Consider the following 25,114-nt stretch of genomic DNA (forward strand, 5'->3'; position numbering starts at 1 on the left):
TAATCTCACACTTTCAGGCATCATTTATTTTAAAGACACCATACAATCCATGTAATCCCTTGACATTATCATTTAGTGGCACCACGGTTTAGTTTCAGCAAAGCATTTTTATGTTGTTTATGTTCTTTAATCTGTGAAAAACAAAGGTTTAGAGAAGTCTGGCTTGTTGTAAAATTCTAAAATGAAAAATGACATACTGTAGAACAGAAAATAACTACACTACAGTCGTATACCAAAATGGTATTCTGTAGTTTTATTATTCTAATAATAATAATAATAATCAATTTAACGACATGGGAGTTCTGGGGTTACAGCAGCAATATATATAATAATAAAAAGCTGTATTATTAATTATTTTGCAGCTTCATTACATGTCATTGTCGACAGTGTGGGGGAAAGTTTAATTACGGGCAATTAAATTACACTTTACCTTATTGTATAGGATAGGATTACTATGTAATCCTATCTATATATTACGATGTTTTTTTTTTATTGATTTATATAATTTTTTAAATATATATATATAATATTGTTATTGTTTTTGTGTGCAAAGCAACTCTTGGAACAAACGTGAAGGAATTTACGAAAATCAGTGAAGCAGCCGCGCGAGCTCCTCATCACGTGCACGTGCGTGAAGCGTAATCAGCGTGAACGAGAATCAGCCGTGAACGAACGAGTGGCTTTAAATGAACGTAAAAAAACACAGCGGCCATTTTGACCGTTTTGATAGCGCACAGGTGTAAAAAAAATTAATTTATAACTAAATAAATAATTAAATAATTTAAGGTAGTAATTGGTGGTGTTTGTGTGTGTGTGTGCGGGGTTGGTTGTCATGGCAACGAAGACACCGTGACCGTGGCATTTTGTGTGACACCGTGACTCGGCGGTTTGTTAGCGTTGACGCAGCATGTCCGTGTCCGTGTCCATGTCGGCGGAAGAGACAGGACAAACGGACGCCGTCTTCACGCAGCTACAGCGGGGGGACATGTTTGTGGACACAGTAGGTGTCTCCACACAGCTGCCTTCACCGTGTGTGTGTGTGTGTGTGTGTGTGTGTCCTCCAAAGTGCCGCATTAGCATGTAGCATGTAGCATGTAGCGTCATACATACACCTGTAAAAACAACCCGTACTTTTTGTGTGTGTGTTTTTAAAAAAAGAAATACGTCACCTTTTTTACTTTTCATGAATGGGCCTCGTGAACAAAACCCCCTACTCTTACATTTTATGATTAAAAAAAACCCCGTAACACTCAAAAAAGTATATATTTATGTGTGTGTACGTACGTGGTCGGATTGTTTTAACTGTGACACCCACCCACACGCACACGTACAGGGCTCTTCCGGGCCGGATGAGATGTTCGAGGATGACTCGTACTCTCCGTCCTCCCTGTCCTCGTCGTCCTCCTCCTCCGTCCACGCCGTGTCCTCCTGTCTCCAGGGGAAAGCCCTGTGCACCTCCTGCGGCCTGGAGATCATGGACCGGTACCTGCTCAAGGTAAAGTAAAGTCAACTTAATGACGTCACTGCACCTTTTTCCAATTAGTTTAAAAAATCTTCTACGTTTAAACGTTTCAAAATTATTGGCAGTAGTGACTCATCTTAACAGAAATAATGTGACTTAAATCATACAAATAAATAATAGTATCCATAGAATGAAGTATTAAAGGGATTGTTTTTTACAGGAAATGCACAATAATTAAAGTAGTTCCAACAAACAATTGAACAATTGTGTAATCTTCTCCCTACAGTATTGTTTTATGCATTTTGGTAACTTTCTAATTATTAACAAGATTTTTTTTTAACTGTTGTAACACACTACTTCATTGACTATGTGTAGTATTGAAGTGTTTAATTATTTATTTATGATTATATTATGTATTTTTCAGTTCTTAGGGCAATTTTAATGAATTATTATGATAATTTCCTATAGTCGACCTCTGACACTTTTGCTGCTTTCAGGATCAGTCTGGGATCAAACAAGTGTAATCTAATCTAATCTGGAATCATGTTGCCGGTGATTGTTACCAGTTTTTATTTTTTTCCGGCGTGGCCATCTATTGTCCCACTATTATCATTACATCATATTACCAGTATTATTATTATTATTATTATTATTACTATTTGCTGTTGACAGTGTTGTTAGTTATTCAGTTTAACCCTAGAACACTATCGCTCAAATTCAAAACACCATCACTAACACCAGGTGATTTTTAACCCGAGATAAACACACCCAATAAAAAGTACTTATCAAAACATGACAGTACATGACAAAATTTGAGTAGTGTTCTTTTATTTTAAACTGTGCCACGTCTAATAAAATGAAAGAAAAGCATCACGAGGGGACCATATAAAAATGCTCCAAAAATACTGGAAAATTAGGAATTTGGGAACAAAAATTTGGAAAAAAACAAAAAACAATGAAGATGAAAACTTGGTTTTCATTAAAATCACATACATTTATTTGCTCGGGTGAAAACCACCCGGCAATGGTGTTCTAGGGTTAAAGGGCCATTTCACCCCAAAAATTACTTGCTTACTAAAAAAGTAAACTATTATACCATAGAGAAATGTGTCATTGATCACCAGACCACACCATTTCCACAATAGAGGAAGCTGGGATTGTAAAAACTTTACAAAAAGTCAACGTCAAAGTCACTTCCTTTTAAGAAAATAAAAGCCCTACACTACTCTGAAAAAAATCTGTTAAATAAATTTTTAAAAAAAGATCAAATTTAGTCCAACTGTAATAGCATGTGAATTAAACAAACATCTTAATGATTTTAAATGGGGGAGAAAAAAAATGGTTGAAACCGGCCTTTTAATTTGAAATACTTCACTCATTCCCTCATTGGCAAATCAAGGGAAACGGAGAATAAAAGTGCAAAGACAAATCACGTGAGAAAAGACTGAAACATACTGATCAATCTCAAAATAAAGTCGCATTAGATAACCGTGTACATGCTGACTTGAGTGTTGGAGCAGAAAATGACATGAAAACATGTTCCTCTTTCCCGCTCAGGTGAACAACTTGTGCTGGCATGTGCGCTGCCTCTCCTGCAGCGTGTGCAAGACGTCGCTGGGGCGTCACGTGAGCTGCTACATCAAAGATAAACAGGTTTTCTGCAAACTCGACTACTTCAGGTAAGTTGCGTGGTAACGCCGTCCTGAAATTCATACACGGATGAATTGGGGGTCGCGCTGGTGTCCGTTCGTAATGTTTTGTGCTACTTTATCGTCTGTTTAGCTGTGCATGAGAACATAATGTGCACAGTGTACATCATTGTTGTGTTGAAGAAGAGCTGAAAAGTCTTTGGGTTTTTAAATTAAAGTTATAGGCAGCATATATATGTGTCAAAGTGTAGACTGCTATTGCCAGAGGCGATTCTAGAGTCTGTAGGGGCCCGACGCAAAAATTCACAGGGGGCCCTTCCAACCAGTGTTCATCACAATTATGTTATAAATTTTTTTTTTTTTTTTTCGAAATGAATGACATAACATGGAAAAACCTTGGAATTAAAAAGTATGTGAAAATATAAATGTAAAGGACAATAAAATACTGTAAATGGCTTTTAAAAACCTATATAAACTTAGTAAAAAAAAAAACATTACACTGTAAAGCAGGGGTTCTCAAAGTTTTGATACCTGAGGGCCAATTTAGGAACCCAACATTGGACTGAGGGCCACCAAAGGAAGAAAAACGAAAAAAAACAAAAACTGAAAGAAATCCCATTTGTAATAACTTTAATGACCAGATTGCAGTTCTACAGTTTAGCGTTAAGTAATATAAGCGTTAATATAATGTAATTTAAGCATTAATATAATAACACTTCATAATTTACTAGGTAATTACCCAGTATTTTGGCCATTGTTCGTACCTTACCAAGTACCAATACCAAGTAACACATTCATGTTACCATATATTTACTGGGTAAATAGCTAGTAATTGGGGGCTGTAGCTACCTGCTTATTACCAGCTTATAACCCAATAATACACTAAAATTCACCATATAGAAACCAGGTAAATACCCAGTATTTTTGTTTACACTTATTGGTCTGTATCCAGTAATGTCCAATAAACATTTAACAAGCTTAGTCGCTCCTGGATTAAAACTATCAACTGTAATTCATTGCGGGGCCGCCAGAAATGTTTCTGTGGGCCGCTATTGGCCCCCGGGGCGCACTTTGAGAATCAATGCTGTAAAGAACCCACATTATAAAACAGTATAAATATATAGAACAATAAAATACTGTAAATAACTGAAAAAAACACATATAAACTGAGTAAAAAACATTTGCATTACACTGTAAATAATCCTCTTTATTTTCCAACTTGCAGAACGATAACTTCACACAGGCTAAAGTGAGCTGGGGCCCCTCTGGCTATTGCTAGTTTTTCCCTATGTAAACTTCAGCTGCTCCATTTTCTAATGTACGTCATTTCCGGGATTCGTTGCTCCTTGGATCTCATGCTCCTCCTTCTCCGGGTCTTGTCCAGGAGGTATGGCACGCGCTGCGCTCGCTGCGGCCGCAACATCCACTCGAGCGACTGGGTGCGTCGGGCGCGAGGCAGCACCTTCCACCTGGCCTGTTTCTCCTGCACCTCGTGCAAGCGTCAGCTGTCCACGGGGGAGGAGTGCGGGCTCCTGGAGAACAGGGTCTTCTGCCGGCCGCACTACGACATCATGATGGAGAACATCAAGCGCGCTAAGGAGAGCGGTGAGTCGAAGGGTTTGGAATTAAAGGGGGGGGATTTCGCTTAGTCCCGTTTCCAAAGGAAGGAGGGCGGCCTCCTCCTGTCACAGAATGTGAAAAGTGTGGTCTTGTCTCGTCTCGTCTTTAAAGAGCAACCAAGAACGGAGGACGAGGCAAACAAAGACGAGTCCAGTACCCCGTCTAGACCTGCAAAGAGGGCCAGGACCAGCTTCAACGTTGACCAGTTACAGGTAGGATGTGGAAAAACTCAAACGGGGCTCCAGTAGCTCGGGAAAACGCCTAAAACATGAAGGGTTAGCGGGTCAGCCGGCAACCAGGATTGAGAATCTCTAGACGAGACGACGCGTAAATGGCCGCAATGTGTCGGAGAACTTGAAGAAGAAGATGATGACCTCAGAAGAGACTGAGACTGGGTTTTGTGGTGAACACTCGGCAAAGAATTAACATTACACTGCTTCATTGCTAATGTGACAATTAGCCTTCCAGTGACAACGGCGCTATCGTAACCCTGGATTTCCACTGGACGTGGAACGGCCTCGGAACGGCAGCGGAACGGCAGCGGAACGGTGCCTTGGGAGCCAGTGGTATTCAGGGAAGATCGCGCGATAATCTTGAACGGACGCGAGTTCGCGAGATCCAGCGATAGACTGTGTGTATAAAGTAAACAACAACAACAACAGCTTCTTTTCATTCCCAGATGTGGAAGAACTGTTGATCTGGTGTCATAAATTATTTTATGTTTCTGCACTTCAACAATCAGTCTCTCGTTGTACATTATGACTCTCAGAGACGCTCTGATTAATTGACTGTTGACCTGGCAGCACCGGTCACGACGTAATGTTGATGTGAAGTTGTGACAGGCTTTATGACCTGCGTATTGTGTTTTATTTTGAAAGGGGGGCAGAAGTGTTTTACTTTGATTCTGTGTCGGACTTCCTGTCTTGTGCGATCTGCTTCGTTGAAATTTACGAGGTTCAGCAGCGGCAACGGAAAAAATAGAACTGATTCCTATCGAAAGCGCTGCTGCGCGGCGAGCCACTTCTGGGACGCTGCCGTTCCGCGTCCGTTCCGCGTCCAGTGGAAATCCAGGGTTAGTAGTGGTAGACTCCAATCCGTTTGTTTCCCCTCCAGGAATAATGGAATAATCTCGTCTATATCGGTCAATCTATGGGGATTAAAAGTGTGAATCAGTGAACTCTGACATGTTGAATCCAGCACTGCGATGTCTGGAGATCTGAACAATTGTTCTACTCTACGCTACAGACCATTTCCTTTTTTAGGTTTCCTTACAATTCTTCTTTCGGCCACAGCGGATGCTAGTGGTGCTAAATATGTTGTAAAATGAATTTCGTTAGACTCCCATCAACTGTCTCTCTCCGTCCGTCCAGGTAATGCAAGCCCAGTTCATCAAAGACAACAATCCAGATGCTCAGACTCTTCAGAGACTGGCAGAGAGAACCGGTCTGAGCCGCAGAGTCATTCAGGTGAATCGAGTCTGTTGTCGACTTTGTTGCGGGAATAAGACCACGTACAAAGCGCAGTAAAAACACACAGTAATCCACATTTCCCCCACCATTTCCTCCTCAGGTTTGGTTTCAGAACTGCCGAGCTCGCCAAAAGAAACACGTCAGTCCGAGTTCTATGCCGTCGACCGTGATGGCGTCGCTTGCTCCCGGTCAGCTGACGCCGCCGCTGATGGAGGACTTTCAATACACAACCTTTATTTCTCCGGACACGCCACTCCTCACCACACTGACTTATATGGACGGTAAGCACTAGGGCTGTAAAGTCAAAGTCGACCGGTCGACTAATTGGTCGACACGCTCTGGCTCGACCAAAATTGTGTCTGATAGGGGTGTTTTAGAGCAGGTAACGGCCTGTCTTCAGAGAACACCCCCCTTGTTTTCCACTATTTTGGTTTAGTCCAGCCCAGTGGGTTGTTGTCGCTCCGTGGCTCATGAGCGACAGACAGACAGATTAGCGTAGCCATAAATTAGACGTGAATTTTGAGCCTTTCGTTTAAGGCTACAGTCGGTCCTCCTGTCGCATCCATGCCAAAGACATCACAGACACTTTTCGAAACGGAGCAATACCACCAGAAATCGTGGGGGGGCAGTATGGCGTAAATAGTCGGGAAAATGACCAAGAAGAGTCTAAAACTAAAAACTAATATTTCCCAACAATGGGACCTTCAGCTTTGTATCCAATGCAATAAAATAACCTCTTCGTGTTTTTTGACGCCTGCGACTTCTTACTCGTCGCTGCCCTCTAGAGGAAGTCTTGCGTAAGCATCCATACCAATGCAAAAGACGCACAGAGGGGAAAATTTGTATAAATTATTTTCAATGTAGATGTGCATGGTAGATGGAGCCTGAGCTAATAGGGAAAATTGCCGCAAATAGCGTCTTACTAACTGGAAATCTTTGTTTATTCATAAGTTGTTTATTATCTTCTTCCCCAGTTCAAACTCCAGACGCACTTCTGCCGCAGCCGCTCGTGTCGCATTCCCTGACGGAGCTGCCCGTGAGCCACGCCTGACTTCTAGGAGGAGGAACAAAGTCATTACTCTTTGTTTATATATATAAAAAGAAGAAGAAACTACATAGGTTGTTTATTAACGCTGAGCGAACAAGCAGCAAACGATCAATTTAATTTCCACTGCCTAACGTGTGAGTAAACACTTTAAAAAAAAAGAAAGAAAGAAAGAAAGAAAAGGAAATATGTGACTGTTAAGTCCCAGAATTAATTTCATTCAATCACACAGGGATTCACAGGTGAGAGAGATATTTTTGAAAATGTCTAATGAAATATTGATATTTGTGAAATGGAACTTATGTAAGACAAACTAATGTGTATGTTATGAATCTAATTTATTTGGGGGACATATGAGATATGGCACTTTTTTTTTTTTTAAATGATGTAAAATGTCTTTGGTTTTCTGCAAAAAAAAAAAAGTATATATTTTTTTCTATGTAACTGAGATATCAGTTTGTCATTTACAAATAATGGAATCGAAAAGGTTTCGGTGTGTAAAGACTACTAGGAAATACATTGTTTGGTTATACTGTGTATTAAAACCACTGGAGATGGTACATTGATGGACAAAATGGTCTCATCCTTTCTGTCTTATTGATAAACATGTACAGTGAAATAGATAGTATTGTAAAAATACAACAGACAAGTACCCCATCTAGTGGACGAGTGCGGTAAGACATCATACAAATGGTCTTATTGGGAGTTATGAAGGCAGTGAACACAATTTAAAAAAAACAATATAACAAATAAAAATAGATAATCACAAATAACACATACTTTGTGACAAAAAATTGTTTATCGATAAAGATAAACGTTTTGTTCTTGTAAAACATAAAATATATCGTAACAGTTTTGTTACTCTTAAGTGTCAATAAAAAACGTCAGAGTTGTTATATAATTATGCAAATTTGCACAAGAAAATTAAAATTAAAATGTGGGAAAAATGTGGTGTCGGACGATGCGATGACGTAATGCATGCGTTTATTTTGAAAAGCACGCAGACCGGAAGTGACGCGTGACATTTGGCATGCGCATATTATCGAGGAAGAAGAAAAGCACCAGTGTTTAAGTCACGGCACAAAATTTGTAAACATCAGCGAGCAGAGCGACGTGAGTGCGTCGTTAGGATGGAAATATAAAGGTAAAAACTCGCCTTTACTGTGTTTACTATTTTTACTTTTATTTTAATTTTTTTTTACCAGATATTTGTCACTGCTAAATATAGCAGCGCATGCCGTGTCGGAAGTGGTAACGTTAACTTAGTTCGGGTTAGCATTACAGTTTATGACACGGCTACTCCAGTGGCCACACGGTAACCGGGGTAATCCGCGAATCGGCACATAACGGCTTCATTTATTCCGTATATTCTGCTATTACTCGGCCGATTAAATGAACTCCTGGCGTTTTTCGTTCCGTAATTAAATCTCCGTAATCGGACTCGCCTGTGGAGTCTTAGCCTCCGGGCTAACGACAGCTCCTAGCTATACCCAACACCCAAATATGGAATAAACCTGTTATGCTTACTCCCGTGTTTCACTCAGTCTGCGCACAGACATGTCGATCTTTCATTTTAGCCAATAATCTTCCTCCAGGAAATACGCACGAATCCCTGTATTATCTAACTCTTTCCACACTTTTGGAAATCGTGCTAACATCCATGTAGTAACAGGTTAGCAGCACACGCCGTTCATCTGCTAAAATTGATAACTTCTTGTACAGTTTTTTTTCACGACAGTAAACGTTGCTTTACTGCCTCCTCTGACATGAAACGATACCGATACCGATGTCACACATTCAAATATCAGTCATTTTAGATTAGGGGTCTCAAACCCAAATGACCTGGGGACAATAACAATAATATTTATGATGATATTTCACATGATTTCAAAATAAAAGCATTTGTATCGATATGGCACGACACATAGTTCACACTAAACACACGTATTTATAATGAATCTATACAGAAATAAGTCATAACTTGAGGGTAGGATTTATGTATTGTGTCAGACATGTCCGACACCAAACCAGTATCAGACAATATCGATACTGAGTATAGTATCAGCTGATATCTAATTATTGTGATATTATCGCACATAGTGGTTTTTATAAAAAAAGAATAAGAAAAAAGCCCATAAAATTAGTTGATTGTGTGAAGAGGAAATATCGCTTAAATTGAACATGCACGTTCATAACTGCTATTAAAGTATGATTTATATTGTGTTTGTATTTTTATTTTAATACTCTGCATTTGTGTGTTTGTGTGTGTTCGTAAAGGCTTGTTTATTTTTGTGTTGATGGTGAGCATTGTTAAAACTGCCGTATGATTGGTATTTGCCAATAGTTTGCCACTTTATCTTGCCATTAGACAGCCACAAAAGACTGGAAATTGGGTGTGTTGTTTAGTTCAATGTAAACTGCTCACTTTCTGAAAAATCCTTATTCGTATTTACCTAAGTGACACACATTTACCAAATAAAGCAGCAGAGGAGTGAGGTTAAGTTGCAGACATTCACATCACAGCTCAGTACGCGAACCTTACTATTAATTATTAACATTTTAAGGCAAGGCAGTTTTATTTATAGTGCACTTTTCACACACAAAGGCAGATTCAAGGTGCTCTACGGGAACAGTAAAAACAACAAACCACATTTGAGAACAACACTGAGACATAATTGTGAGAAATCAATGTAAAGGTAGAAATTGTAATCCATAACAAATTGGTAAGAAGTGCAGGAGATAGTTAGCAAACGTTTAGGAAGATAAAAACCTAAAAAGGTTAAATAATAAGTCCGTGAATAAAGTTCAAAAGTAGGATTTTGATTCAAATAAATTAATACAATACATTTTAAAAAGTTCTTAATAAAAATCTATGAGAAACGGTAAAGCACAAACGCCACCATAGTCTCCAAAACAAAGTGTCAATTACAAATCAAATTAATAAAGACAGTCTGACGGTGTCGGAACGTTGCACAGGCGTGCCTGAAATGAATAAGTGGCCGTAAACAAATGCAATGTCCTAGATAAATTACTAGAAATGAAGTAGGTGGCAGGGTTGGGTGGGGTTCTGGCAGGCACCAGTACAAACCAAGAACAAGTTGTTATTGTGACAGGAAATCAGAGTTTCTAATCACACCACATGAGTTTGTTTCCCCTCAAGGAATGTGAGCGTAAAACTGTAAAATGACTCTGAAACCTTGTTGTGCCATTTCCTTTGTTGTCCTTCTAGGTTCACCTGAAGGTGTGGGACTTAACTCTGTTCATCAGTGCATGGAATCAAAGCCAATGCGCAGGTAGGTGTGGAAGAATGTGGGTTTGATCCTTGCTTATGGTTCTTTGTTGTTTTTATAACATGGATTTTTAAATCAGGTTAAATTCTCAACCAACGTCTTCCTCAACCCTCTCCGTGCTGCTGGTTACAGCGACATGACCAACCCCTGCTCACACAGTTTCCCTTGAAGACTAGTTTTCCACCAGGAATCCCTCACATTCCCAGCCCCCTCCCCTCCATAAGACTGGGTGGGTCTGACCACAGCTCTGCTCTGGCTTTTAACTGAAGCCTGTGGTCAGTGTCTGACCTCTGACAGGTTAATGGTCTGATAGTGAGGTAGGTGACGGGATGACGCCAAGCAGAAATTCTAAGCTTCTAATAGGCTGAGAAACCTAAGTTTGGGGAAATAAACAGTGAGGGGGGGGGGGGGGAGTTGAACCAAAAAACTCAGGCGAATGAATGACGAAATGTACTTGTTTGACAGGAAACGGACAACTTAATAGGGACTAGAGTGTTCAGACCTGACCTAAAGTTACAGCCACACAGCTGACTAGTCCTCTCTCAGGTGGTTGTAGCCTTTAATTATGTTAGAACAAATGCCAACAGTTATCGCTTCATCCAAGAGGGAGTGACTACTGTCCCCAAGAACACACGTACGCACAGATGCGGTCAAGTCACACACCTCATAAGTTATCACCGGCAATTTGGAGAATAATAAAACCTCAAACTCGCTATAAAAGGCCATCGGTTCTTCTTAATTAAGTCTTGTTGAACCCTTGTTGTCCTGTCGTGAATAGTAAATGAGTCATATGTCACTTTAAGGCAAAAAGCGATTGCATGGAGGAAACTCGACAAGATTAGATGTGACCAAGTTTATGCTGTTGCGCTCGATGATGATGCGCTCGATGCTCAAATAATTGACAATATCCACGGCCACCAGCGTACGCCAAGACACCACTGGAATGGACATCACCAGTCGCTGCACTCTGGGGGACCCCAACAAACTCCCTGAAGGGGTCCCCCAGCCTGCGCGCATGCCCTACGTCTCGGACAAACACCCGCGGCAGACCCTGGAGGTGATCAACCTGCTGAGGAAACACCGCGAGCTCTGCGACGTGGTGCTGGTGGTGGGGGCCAAGAAGATCTATGCTCACCGCGTGATCCTGTCCGCCTGCAGCCCCTATTTCAGGTATTTTATTAGAGTTGAATCTGCAGCCAGCTGAGAAGCGCTGGCTGTAATTGTATTACATCTCGTGATTTACGTCGATTTTACTTCGTCGTTCACAGGGCGATGTTTACTGGGGAGCTGGCAGAGAGCAGGCAGACTGAGGTGGTTATCCGGGACATCGACGAGAGAGCCATGGAGCTGCTCATCGACTTTGCCTACACCTCGCAGGTAACGACGACAGTGCCGTTAGAAGTGTGTTATTCATGTTTTTCATTGGCGTGAAGCAGGGGCGCATGATTCCAAGAATGGATTAACCCGTTTGAAGCTTTTGTTCACGATTAAAACAAGATTTCTGATTGTTTTAGCTTCTTAAATGTGAATATTTTCTGGTTTCTTTGCTCCACATAATAAATAAATCATTAAAACTGAATCATTCAAAAACAAGACATTCAAGAACATCGTCATTTCGACGTTTTTACATTTTCTGACATTTTATGGACGATTGATAGAGAAAATAATGGTTATTTGCAGCTCTACTGTGTTCCTTGTGCACGTCAGCTCAATGGTGAACCCCATAAGGAGTCTCTGATATCCTGTCTGATATATTCTCCCAGGTGACTGTAGAGGAGGGGAACGTGCAAACACTTCTTCCCGCAGCCTGCCTCCTGCAGCTGGCTGAGATCCAGGAGGCCTGTTGCGAGTTCCTCAAGAGGCAGCTGGATCCTTCCAACTGTCTGGGCATCAGGGCTTTCGCTGACACGCACTCCTGCCGCGAGCTGCTCCGCATTGCAGACAAGTTCACGCAGCACAATTTTCAAGAGGTAAGAGCGCAGGCGACGTACGCGAGCAATTGTCCGTTAGTGGGTTAAATTCCTACAAGTGGGCACGACCCTTTGCGAAAAGGATGCGGGTAAATGCAAACGGCACAAAAGGGGGAAATAGTGAACAAAAAAGGGAAATGGTTATGAAAACAGTCGGCAGTCACATCCACGGGCAGGATTAAAAAAAACAATAAGCTGATAGTAGTCGATGGAGAAAATGGAACCATTTCAATTTGAGCTACTTCAAAATGACTATAAGAAGCATACTTTTGACAAGCCATTTAAGTTTATGTTTTTTAGTTATATTTTCACATCCATCCCGTGACTGTTCCATCTCTCTTCCGTGTGCGTCTCAGGTCATGGAAAGTGAAGAGTTCATGCTGCTGCCAGCCAACCAGCTCATCGACATCATCTCCAGTGACGAGCTGAACGTGCGGAGCGAGGAGCAGGTTTTCAACGCCGTGATGGCCTGGGTGAAATACAGCATCCAGGAACGCAGGCCGCAGCTGCCGCAGGTTTGTCTTAGTGGAGTTTAGTGTATTTGTATATGAAAAACACACCATTTATAGTCATTTTTGACATCACACAAAACCATTTGGGCGGAATTAAATTGGCCTCGTGTGTCGTGCAGGTCCTGCAGCATGTACGCCTGCCGCTGCTCAGTCCCAAGTTCCTGGTCGGCACCGTGGGTTCAGATCCGCTCATCAAGAGTGACGAGGAGTGCAGGTGGGTGCCGCTTTAGAGCCAGGACTAATGCGATTCTGGAGATCATAAGCTCGATGATTTTCCTGACATGCTGTTCCCGACGCTTCAGAGACCTGGTCGATGAGGCGAAGAATTACCTGCTGCTGCCACAGGAGAGGCCACTGATGCAGGGCCCGAGGACACGGCCGAGGAAACCCATCCGCTGTGGAGAGGTTCTTTTTGCAGGTCGGTATCCTCGGGCGCGAAAAAAGTTCCAACGACGAGTATCTCGTCCACTGTGTCAACAGCGTTTCCCTCTTCTCATTTGTCCTGCAGTCGGTGGATGGTGCAGCGGCGACGCCATATCCAGCGTGGAGCGCTACGATCCTCAGACCAACGAGTGGCGGATGGTGGCGTCGATGAGCAAGCGGCGGTGTGGAGTCGGCGTCAGCGTCCTGGACGACTTGCTGTACGCGGTTGGAGGTCACGACGGCTCGTCGTATCTCAACTCTGTGGAGAGGTGAGGGCTTGAACGCCTGCTGCTCGCCGGTCTTTACTTGGATTTAATGAATTAAGCCCGATTTATACTCCTCTGCGTCGTCTCCGACTGCACAAAATATTTTTTAAGTGTCCATCACTCCGTAAAGGGACAACGGAGACGGCAAGAGCTGCGATTGGTCCTCAGGACAGTGCCGGCTCACAGTGAGCACCGAGCGTCCACAGAGGCGGAGCTGATCACCGCCGACAACGTCGCTGCCAAACTATAAATACGTCATATCTTAACACACACAGCACATGTTTAGACTCTAAATGGCCAATTTCTTGCCTCAAATTATCTTAAAACTGCGTTCCGTGACACAGAAAAGTGAGAAATGGCTACTGTTTCAACAACAACAGTCTTTCTCTCCCGGACGCCATTGCTCACTGCAGCCAAAAGCACAACAACCTTGCGCAGCGACCCCTACTGATCGGGCGGGAAGTTGCAGCGCGTATCCGTCCACGACGCAGAAGTATGAAGGCTCGAGGCGTCTCCGTGGTTACGCAGTCAGATAACGCATTACAGAGTTTTTTCTGTCTTTTATCCAGATATGATCCTAAGACAAATCAGTGGAGCAGTGACGTGGCTCCGACGAGCACGTGTCGCACCAGTGTGGGCGTGGCCGTCCTGGGTGGTTACCTGTACGCCGTAGGAGGTCAGGACGGGGTTTCCTGCCTCAACATTGTGGAAAGGTACTGGATACATAGCTCTTACTGTGTTGTCAGTTTCAGTGTCTCCACGTGTTCTTCCAAGTGTAAATAATGAAAGTTCCATCCTTCCCGTTCCTCAGATATGATCCAAAGGAGAACAAATGGACTCGTGTGGCCTCCATGAGCACCAGACGACTGGGTGTCGCTGTGGCTGTGCTCGGTGGGTTTCTTTACGCAGTGGGAGGGTCGGATGGAACGTCACCGTTAAACACAGGTCTGGTATTTATTCATGAGGATTAAAATTGGTCTGGTGGTACTGGGTTCTCACGTTCTCTTCTCTGCTGATAGTGGAGCGCTACAACCCTCAGGAGAACCGCTGGCACACCGTGTCCCCGATGGGGACCAGGAGGAAGCACCTGGGCTGCGCCGTCTACCAGGACATGATTTACTCTGTCGGAGGGAGGGACGACACCACGGAGCTGAGCAGTGCAGAGCGGTACAACCCCAGGACCAACCAGTGGTCTCCTGTGGTGGCTATGACCTCCAGGCGGAGCGGGGTGAGTGTGTGTGTGTTTGAAACGCAACGTGTGCGGTAATCGCTCAAGTTTTTGGCCTGACTTTTTTTTTTCTCCAGGTTTTTGCGTTCGGTGCGAATGCACCATAACATGCTTTTTTGCAAAATTATTATTATTTTTGTAATCCGATTACTCAAGCAATAATCGGTAGAATACTTGATTACAAAAATCAATAGCTGCAGCCCTAGTAAGCTACATTAAATCAGCTAACATCAATGTTTACGTTAGCATGTGCTGGAAGCGTTAGCAACTGGATGCTATCGGCTCAGATGCTGAATCATTGATTACGTGCTGTTGTGGTTACGCCAGTTGTAGTTTACATTTCACGGGATGTTTCGCTCTCCGTCTCCGCCTCTGCGGTGTGCGTCTGCTAAAACGGTCCGTGTGCAACGATGATCGCTGCGCTGAACAGGCCGCGCGCGATAGGAATTAAAGGAGTACTCTCTCGAGTCACAGTTGCAGCCCTACTTTAATTTGTGTGCCACGCTGAAGTGTTGTCATGCTTGCAGGTGGGCTTGGCTGTGGTTAACGGTCAGCTGATGGCAGTCGGAGGCTTTGACGGGACGACGTATCTTAAAACTATAGAAGTCTACGACCCTGACGCCAACACGTGGAGGTACGAAGGATTTTCATTTCTCTCTCCCTCTCCCTTTTTCAGCTTCTTAAATGTGAACGTTTCTGTCTTCTGACATTTGACTCTCCCTCTCCCAGGTTGTACGGAGGAATGAACTACCGTCGGCTAGGTGGAGGGGTGGGCGTCATAAAAATGACTCATTGTGAATCCCACATATGGTAACAACACCACCACCCACCACCACCTCCTCCACCGCACTCTACACTCACTCACTCACTTCTCATCACATTGCAACAGATGCCTCTTTTCTGCAACTCTCGTGCCTCCAGAAGAGACGCTGTCAAATGATGCGAGGATGAGAGGAAAGTGTGTGTGTGTGTGGAGGGACACAACTCGAGAGGGTAAAGAGGGTCAAACACCTGCTTCCTCCCCTCTATTTCCACTCTAAAGTGAGTGACTCTGGTCGTCTTCGTCCGACTGCGATCAGCGTGAAGTGGGCCCGAGTACCATTCTTCAGCTTCCCGGGAGAGGGCGGTCCTTGTCCCGTGACCTCAGTTTTACCGGTCGCCGACATTTGAACGGAACAACAAAATTCTATGTCCAAAAAAACAGCATCAGGTCACTGGAAAGAGGGCTTTTTTTTTCCCATCGTCTCCAAAATCCTTTCTCCACTGCGGCTGCTGCGTCTCGTGTGTAGCATCGAAGAGTAGAAAATGGACAGGTAGTTTCCCCCGCCTCTGTCTTCACACTTAACTGTTGATGAATGGGACTGCTGCACTTTACAGAAGGCTACTGTAGCTGTTTGTTACATATATTTGTTTTTTATGTTATTTCAGTTCAAATGGTCACAGTGTGGTTAAAAGGATTGTTTCTGCTGTTGAGATTTGGACACACAAGACTGCGCCGTTTGCTTTCCCTTCACTTAGAACGTGGTCGGCTCAGTGAAAACACATTTTAGCCTCTTAACCTGAAAGTTTACCTAATTTAATCTCGTCTAAAGACATCATAGGAATATGTTTGCTGCTTTATTTCTCCATTAAAACAGCTTTATGTTGCTCTGTATATCGCCACACCAAACTCCATAGAGAAAGTCAGCGTTTTTAGCTTGTGGCGACAAATAAGGGGATTTAAAACGTGACGTAAAATCATTTAATTCTTTTATGGACTTTGGTGTACGGTTTATGAAGTGGCGTTTTTTTAATTGCAGTGGAAAACATATACTTATTACATTATAGGCCTGAGGAAAGAGTAGATTTTATTAGGTGGGCATTTTGTCGGTGGCTATATCTGTTTAACTTCATACAATCACACTAAAAACTATACTGTTAAGGTGTCAAAATCGGCGTCAGCTGGAAAAAAGAGAAACCGTAGGCGGCGCATAAACTCATATGACTCCGGTTCATTGTTGACTCCCGTGATGAATCCTCACATCATAGTATTTTTGTTGTGTGTGGCTTTAACGTCTCCTCAAAGGGACGTGTTACTCTGTGAAAAATACGTCCACACACTCGGGGGCTTAAAGTGAATAAGCTTGTCACGCCGTCTGTTTAGGAACATTGGAAAATGCCCTCGTTTTGTTGGGTGTTTTTCGAGCTCATGTTGGACAATCAAACACTTCACAAACTCAGTTTGAAGCATACAGAGGATTCAAAGTCACACATGCACACACACATATTCTTGTACTTCTTGCGGCATACTGAGGACCAGATAAAAGTGCTGATAAATTGAGGACCAGAATTTCCACTTTATAAATCAACACAATTACAAATGTCTACTTCATGAATGACATCTATAAAAAAAAAAAACTACTGGGTACAGTACCATAAAATGTCTGCAGGTGGAGCCCCAGAGCAAAAAGTGTGAAACACCAGGACTGGAAAACGGGTTTTTGTACCATAGCATGCATAACACCAGTATAGCGTGTTTACAACCTAAGGAAGTGATTTGAATGAATGAAAACAAAGTGAAGACCGGCCAAAATGTCATCACTTTGTAAAAATGACCTCACTTTGTTGGTTAAAAACCCTCACTGGTCCTCAGAATGCTGCAAGTACAAGAACACACACGCACACACACTGTTTATTGCCAGTTTAACCTCAAAAGTGGATGAAAATTGGAACTTGTAGGAGCTTAAAAGGACAACACTATATTTTATTTTTTTTGCTTTCAACAAATCCATCGAGAAGACCAAAACCAACAAGCTGTTTTAATGTCAGTCAATCCTTCACATGTTCCCGCTTAGTAACTCCCCACTTTATCACTCCATTGTTGAGACGTTCATTTAAAAGAAAGAAAGAAAAACAGGTCACAAATGTGCCTTTTTATTTAAGTTTAAAGAATATACTGTAAATACAGGATAAACCAGAATTCACGGGATAGATGGAGATAGTTTTTTTCTTTTCTTGGAACTTGTTCATGGTAAAAGAGGAAAGAAAATGCACAATATAACCAGACATTTAAAGCTGCTGTTGGTGACATTAAATGCATGGAATTCTGGTTTCTGATCAGATAAAGTGTTGTGGATTTAGATTTACAGTCGCCACAGAAGGATTTAAAAATCACTCCCTAATTTTGACAAAAATACATCACTTTTCTTGTTTCCATAGATAAAAAAGTGTCAGATTGAAATAGAAAACGGAGGAATGTTGCGTTTACTTCTTCGGTTCCGTAGCGGCTTTGGTAACAAAAGACAATTAAATCCACCTGTTTTACACGTCTCCCTGCGACAGATTAAAGCACTGACGAGCGAAGAAACAAGCAACGTCCAATGTAGCAAATCGCACACGCGTGTCGCACACCACAGCTCATCACGTATAAATCACAACTGTAGATACGTTAGCGAAGTCACGGCTGCATCAGGAGTGACTTTTGTAACGCCACCAGATGGTGCAGCGGTGCCCCCGGCTGGGCACTAAGATAAGGTGCAGCGGTGACGTATATGGACGACGGCGGAGTTCCCGATTGTGTAGCCGAGGTCAGATCAATGTGAAACGGACACACTTTGAGTTGACGGTGGATTGGGTTTTTTTTTCGGTTAATCTCATAATTTATTGCACTGTGATTGGAAAATGTATTTTTAGATTTTGTCTTTTTTTTTTTTTTGTTTGTTTTCTTAGTTGTGTTTCATAAGGGTGTTGAACTGTCCAGATATGTGAGGGGGGGGTAAAAGTCTAAAGTGATAATCAACATTTCAGACGTGAAAGTGAGTTTATACGAGATACTTTCACCTGTTGATCTGAACGTAAGCCAGAGTTAGATTTCTCTTCTCTCTCTCTGTGTGTTTTTTTTTTATTTGCAGTAACAAAAGTTGATATTCACTTGAAATGTACAATCGGACCATTTCAAATGTCTTGCAAAGTGATAGAAAACGCATAACCCCCCGTATGCCTTTGTTGAACAAACTTTCCACTGCCACAGAATTATGAGGGATATCGCAGTCTTTTAAAGCTGCTGTCGGCGATATCTCCGACCCTGAGACTCAAGAGAATATAGAGCGATTTAACTCAAAGACTTCACTGACAGCAGCTTTAAGAGCGTTGTATACGATGGGATTTATCTTGTGGCCGATATTTTTTTTTTTACAAAAATGTGAACTTTTTCATGGTCTTTGTCATTCTTACTGCGTTTTTTTTCCAAAAGGATACACGTTGTTTTCAACACACTGCAATCGATCTTCAGTCTACATTTGTTTCCCCCCCCCCATCAACAACGTTTTGTTATGCATTTTATAAAAGTTAACAGACTCAGGCTGCCCATTGACTGTATTTGGCTCCTGCAGCCAGAACAGCTGACATTCAAATATCGCCACGGTTGTGATCTCTGGTGCGAGGTTCTCGTGAATGGAGCGGCGGCCGTCTCTCTCAGCTGTGATCACTACATCGGCTCTGGAACATGTTCACTATGACGAGAATTAAAACTTTTTTCCCTGGGAAAAACAAAACAAAACAAACAAACGCGTCTGTGTCCGTTTGTACGACAGAGAAATGCTTTTACATTCAGCTCCGACTCCCCTTATTTATTCTGCAAAAAAAGGAATATACACCGTGCAGCCTCCTCAGAACCTAATATTGTAATTTCCAGGACTATTCAGCTTTTTCCCAGCACATTCAGATTAAAGTGCAGAATATGCGAAATAGAAAGCTAATAAAACACACAATGCTGCATGAATTCGGCAATTTACTCATCCTCAACTAGTCTTTGTAAGTTATGATTTTTTTTAAAAATGAGAGGAAACATGATGTAACTGTACCACACAAGCCGCAAAAGAATGCCAAACCTAGAATTGGTAGTTTCGTGGCGATAACAATTAAAATATCGAATAATAAAGTTGTTGAATAACTACGAACATGGTGTAAATTAGTTAATGAGGTTTTTCACTGCTGGGGAGATGAATGTCAATTAAAAATGGCTCATCTATGGAGTAGAAATGTGAAATAATAATTGAACAAAGTGCCTTTTTGACCGAGAAAGGCTGAAAAGTGTATTTTTTCGCTCATGTAGATGAACGACAACAAATCCCAGAATGCACTGCGCTAGCTATCCCACAAGCCCGCTGCTACGGCCCTTAGGCCACGCCCACTGCAAACGTACACACAACACATTCGCGTGACGAAATCATTGGCAAATCCAACTTTTAAACTCCTCGCGTGTTTTTTTTTCTATCGTCATGGTGCAGAACTGCTTCGTCTTGGGATGTAAATCTCAGACAAAGAAAGGATCAAAAGTGAGTTTTCACAAAGTGCCGCTGAAAAACCCGGAGCGGTGCAAACAGTGGCTGCGGGCTATAAAACACCCGTATTTCGGAGAGGACACGGCCAAGGAGAGACTGCGAAACCAGAGGATTTGCAGTCTCCATTTCAAGCAGGACGATTTCGAACTAAACGTCTTGGGAATGAAAAGAATCGCCCTGAGAGAAACCGCAGTTCCATCAGTATTCACTGACCCACACGAACAACAGCCCGGACCATCTGAGCGCATGCGCGTAGAGGTAAAACATTCAACGTTTGTCTTCACGCAGCGGCCATTACGGTGTGTTTACATCTAACTTTACTAATTTCAGACTCTAGTTACGTCTACTGCTGCGTTAATGTCGGCAGAAGACCCGAATACCAGTCGGTTTGTTTTTTAGGACCTATGTGAACAGGGGAAGATTATCATGGAACACAACACATTCAATTTCCGTTTCCGCTCGGCCAAATTTCACCGGCGGTGAAATCGAATTTTTAAAAACCATATTTCTGGCGAAAACGAATTAAATCAATAACTATTTATTCATTTTATTTTATTTTTTTTACATTTTGACACCGTAGTGTAATGTTGGAATGTTGTAAACGGACGCGTTGTAAACAGCGTAGCGCGCAGATGGTGTTTGTTTACGTTGTTCTGGTTTGTTGTTGATGTTATGTAGTCCGTTTGTATCCGTTTTTTTAATAGTTATACAGCAAGTGTTATTGTGTTGTAGTTTAGCTTGTGTGTGTCAGGCTAGTTCGCAGGGTTTAGCACTAGCTAAAGCGTTTGTTGTTGTTTACGTTTAGCTTTGAGCTAACATGGGTCGACAGTGTGTCGTCCGCGGCTGCAGAAACAACACAACGCTGCACTATTTCCCGGTCGACGACGACATGAGGCGTAAGTGGCTCGTTGCGCTGGCTCTGCCCGACGGTATCAACACCAAAGCCGGAGTTTGCAATCTGCACTTCCCCCCGGAGAGCTTCTCCAATCGTCTGGAGGTGGACATGGGATTCATGAAAGTGCTCAAGCTGAAGACAGACGCGGTGCCAATAGCTGCTGCTGCTCCCCCTGTACGTCCGAGAGTAGCTCGGCTAGCGCGGCCCCTGTCCCCGGCACATCCACGCCTCATAGCGGTTAGTGTGCATGGGCTATCGCTGTCATTATTGCCGAATAAAATTACTGAATAGCTTAACTTAGGTCCACAAACATAAGCCCTGAACACACAGAGCTGATATGACTTGATGTCAGTCATTTTGATGGCGATACTTTACATAGTAATATAAAGAGACAGCCATCAGGAACACGATAAACAAGCTGAGACTCATCTGCCTAGCCTGGTCGAGGTAGGAGAGAGATAGTAGTGAAAGGAAGAGAAGGGGAAAACATAAACGTGGATGAAATACAGGGCTGCAGCGAACGATTGTCTTCGTAAACAATTAATCTGTCATTATTTTCTCCATTAATCGAGTAATTGTTTGGTCCATTAAATGTCAGAAAATGTCGATCGGTGTTTCTCAAATGTCTTGTTTTCTTGTCCTAAACCCAACGATGATTTCTTTGTTACGCGGAGCAAAGAAACTGGAAAATATTCACATTTAAGAAGCTCAAAAACTTATATTGAGTCCTGAAAAACACTCGGACCGATTAATCGATGATCAAAAATAGTTGGCGATTCATTTGGTAATCGATTAATAATCGACCAATCGCGTAACTGTTGAAAATTATGACTCCAAAACCGGTGCACGTTATTTTTTTCAGCCCAAGCCGACGAGAGATATTGGATGCCAGACGACGCAAGTCCTCAACACCAAACATGCTTTTAATCAGGTCGACATCAAGCCTCACAGGAGAAGCAAAGGTGAGTCATCGTCATATAGACTGAATGTGAGACACAGTCTGAAAGAGACGTTTGCTCTTGTGCACTGTGATAGTGTCACAAGGCATTGCAACACAAATAGAGTGGATTTACTTGGAAATGACTCGTCTATGTATATATATGTATATATATATATATACATATATATATGGTTTCTCTGCAAAACACTTGCTGAACTCACTCAGAGCTCCATACTTCTTGTGTGACTTCTCGGTTTGCGTACGCCGCGATGTTGGCAGGAAAAAATCTCCTGACCTGATCAATCCAGACCTGCAGCCTTATTGCATCAACCTAAACGTTCTCATAAACTGCATGTAAAGATATTTCAGTGATTTGGCGTCTGTGACGACACAGTCGACGTCCGCAGATTCGCAGCTTCCTGGTCGACATTCAAGAGGAAACTTGAGGGAAAAATGTGCTTCTTTTAATTTCCTTTTTCAAAAACAATAAATGTGTCAGTGTCTCAAAATACAGGCCATAAATTGTACTTAATTAGCATCGCAACTGGTGCTACCACAGCTTAAAGTGATAGTTCGGAATTTTGGACATAAGACCTATTTTCCAACTCGGCCGGTGTGATGGAGACGTCTGGAGACGTTTTCGAGAAATTTCATTCAGTTCTTCTAGTTGCCGAGTTCGCTGGTGCTTTGGCTAGCGCAAGTCAATGATACAAGTTAGCATGGCATTTGAAACACTCATAGCGACTCCACAGTGCACCCGAGGCAAATCAATTGTAACGGCAGACTATCGATGTACATATCTGTGTTGATAGAATAATATGTGAAACAAAACTAACTAATTTTTGAGGGACTGCTTTCTCAGCAGCAGCGGAATCAGTCCGCCGCTGCCATAGCCTAACAGGAAGTATGACGCGCTGCTGCTGCTGAGACATAAATCCTTCAAATTGCAAGGTTGGTTTTATTTCAAACATTCTATCAACACAGATATGTACACCGATAGTCTGCCGTTACAATTGATTTGCCTCGGGTGCACTGTGGAGTCGGTATGAGTGTTTTTTTAATTCCATGCTAGCAGGTAATATTGACTTGCGCTAGCCATAGCACCAGCGAACTCGGCAACTAGAAGAACTGAATGGAATTTCTTGAAAACGTCTCCAGACGTCTCCATCACACCGGCTGAGTTGGAAAACAGGTCTTATGTCCAAAATTCTGATCTATCCCTTTAATGTGTTGTTGCTTGTTTCAAAGTCTTAATATGGTAGAATCTGTTGTTTTTGCACAGCTACGGAGGCCCGACCTTCTTACAGCGACGTGTCGTGCGACACGGGCAATTCTGTGGGTCTCGAGGTCAATTTCGAGGACGACCCAGAGTCGAGTTTCACTCCGAAGTGCGAGGTTTTTGCGGACGACTCCACGGACAACACTGTGGACCGCGCCAGGTAAATTTTAAGTTTATTTGTTTAGTTTAGAGCAGGGGTTCTCAAAGTTTTGATACCTGAGGGCCAATTTAGGAACCCAACATTGGACTGAGGGCCGCCACAGGGAAAAGAAAGGGAAAAAAACCAGAAAGAAATCCCATTTGTAATCATTTTAATGACCAGATTGCAGTTCTACAGTTTAGCGTTAAGTAATATAAGCATTAATATAATAACGCTTTATAATTTACTGGGTAATTACCCAGTAGTTTGGCCATTGTTCTTACCTTCTAATTACAGGTTAATACCAAGTAACACATTTCTGTTACCATATATTTACTGGGTAAATAGCTAGTAATTGGGGGCTGTAGCTACCTGCTTATTACCAGCTTATAACCCAATAATACACTAAAATTCACCATATAGAAACCAGGTAAATACTCAGTATTTTTGTTTACACTTATTGGTCTGTATCCAGTAATGTCCAATAAACATTTAACAAGCTTAATAACTCCTGGATTAAAACTATCAACTGTAATTCATTGTGGGGCCACCAGAAATGTTTCTGCGGGCCGCCATTGGCCCCCGGGGCTGCACTTTGAGAACCAATGGTTTAGAGCCATATCTATGCTGAATAATAGTCTATAATGGTATTTTTCTTTTATCAAGTCCCTCAAGCGAGACGTCGCCAAAAAAACTTGTGGTGTACGAGGACAGTCTGTTGGAGCTCTTCAGAACGTGTCCAGTTTGCAGCAGGAGCTGTTTGATTACCAAAACAGTCACGGGCACGTTCCTGCAGCTGAAGCAGACGTGTGCTCACTGCCAGTACACGCACCAGTGGTCCAGCCGGCCGACGGCGAGCGACGCTGCAGCCGGGAACCTGCGGCTCAGTGCGGCGGCTCAGATATCCGAGGTGAGAAAGACCACGTTTGGAATCGGTTCTGGTTTTTTTGAGACTTGTTTTGAGCGTTTCGCGGTTTGTCGTTTCAGGTCCTGGTCGCCTTTAAGATCCAAGGAATCTCTGAAACGGCGTTCCAGAAACACCAAAGAAAGTGTTTGAGCAACTCTGCAGAATAAATGTGTTATATTAACATTAGCCGTTTCCTATATGTGCTTATACACCAACTGTTGTGCAATAAAAGTACTTTTCTAGGATTTCCTAGACTGAGCGCTGGTTCCTTCCTCTCCTACTCAGAGCTCTCAAAAAGTATTGAAACAGCTGGAGTCAAAGAGCAATTAGACAATCATTATACAAACACGTCAAATAAAGAAGATATTATTACTATTATTAATATTTAAGTTGATTTGCGTCCATGATGCTGAAGTTGGCATCGCAGTCGGCAGTTAAGGGGAACCAATTGTGCCCCTAACTTTTTCAAATAAAATAACGGGTTTATTAGTGTCATAGTGTGTCTGAAAATACAATAAGTCTTTACATAAACCCACTTAAATATCAGTAAAGTGTAAAAGTGTTTCCAGAATAACCTTGACGTTCTCTTTTTGTTAAATGGGTTTTCAGTAGTTTTCAGTCGATTGGTACACAGTGTTTCTGTAACTATTTACATGAACAACAATCAAGAATTAGAACGAGACAGAGACGTCCAAGAAG

General features: G+C 42.4%; 3 protein-coding genes across 3 annotated transcripts; all 3 read left to right on the forward strand.

Annotated features, from left to right (window-relative positions):
• Positions 1-925: 925 nt before the first annotated feature.
• LOC310926652 (LIM/homeobox protein Lhx8-like) lies at positions 926-7,251 on the forward strand (the record flags this gene model as incomplete). Its single annotated transcript, XM_083888836.1, has 8 exons — positions 926-1,000; positions 1,334-1,495; positions 3,020-3,141; positions 4,496-4,716; positions 4,843-4,943; positions 6,102-6,197; positions 6,301-6,481; positions 7,175-7,251. The coding sequence occupies 8 exons, from the start codon at positions 926-928 to the stop codon at positions 7,249-7,251; spliced, it is 1,035 nt and encodes a 344-aa protein (XP_083744962.1).
• A 4,203-nt stretch (positions 7,252-11,454) lies between these two features.
• klhl20 (kelch-like family member 20) lies at positions 11,455-19,404 on the forward strand. Its single transcript, XM_083890552.1, has 12 exons — positions 11,455-11,705; positions 11,804-11,912; positions 12,299-12,505; positions 12,862-13,020; positions 13,137-13,231; positions 13,320-13,435; positions 13,526-13,709; positions 14,276-14,419; positions 14,518-14,651; positions 14,726-14,934; positions 15,462-15,568; positions 15,664-19,404. Exons 1-12 carry the CDS (start codon positions 11,479-11,481, stop codon positions 15,746-15,748), a joined length of 1,776 nt encoding a protein of 591 aa, XP_083746678.1. The 5' UTR covers positions 11,455-11,478; the 3' UTR covers positions 15,749-19,404.
• Positions 19,405-20,192: 788 nt separating this feature from the next.
• Positions 20,193-24,582, forward strand: LOC310926701 (uncharacterized protein; the record flags this gene model as incomplete). The annotated part of the gene is made up of 5 exons (XM_083888885.1): positions 20,193-20,513; positions 22,013-22,112; positions 23,373-23,529; positions 24,175-24,418; positions 24,496-24,582. 5 exons carry the CDS (start codon positions 20,193-20,195, stop codon positions 24,580-24,582), a joined length of 909 nt encoding a protein of 302 aa, XP_083745011.1.
• Between the last annotated feature and the right edge of the window lie 532 nt (positions 24,583-25,114).

The sequence above is a fragment of the Microchirus variegatus genome (assembly GCF_963457635.1).
Source record: "Microchirus variegatus genome assembly, chromosome: 5".
Classification (NCBI taxonomy): domain Eukaryota; kingdom Metazoa; phylum Chordata; class Actinopteri; order Pleuronectiformes; family Soleidae; genus Microchirus; species Microchirus variegatus.

Excerpts from the sequence above, each read along its gene's own strand:
- klhl20 (XM_083890552.1), top strand. The coding sequence starts at position 11,479 with ATGGACATCACCAGTCGCTGCACTCTGGGGGACCCCAACAAACTCCCT. Across the intron at positions 11,706-11,803 it reads GCCTGCAGCCCCTATTTCAG|GGCGATGTTTACTGGGGAGC; the intron begins GTATTTTATTAG and ends CGTCGTTCACAG. Across the intron at positions 13,232-13,319 it reads AAGAGTGACGAGGAGTGCAG|AGACCTGGTCGATGAGGCGA; the intron begins GTGGGTGCCGCT and ends CCGACGCTTCAG.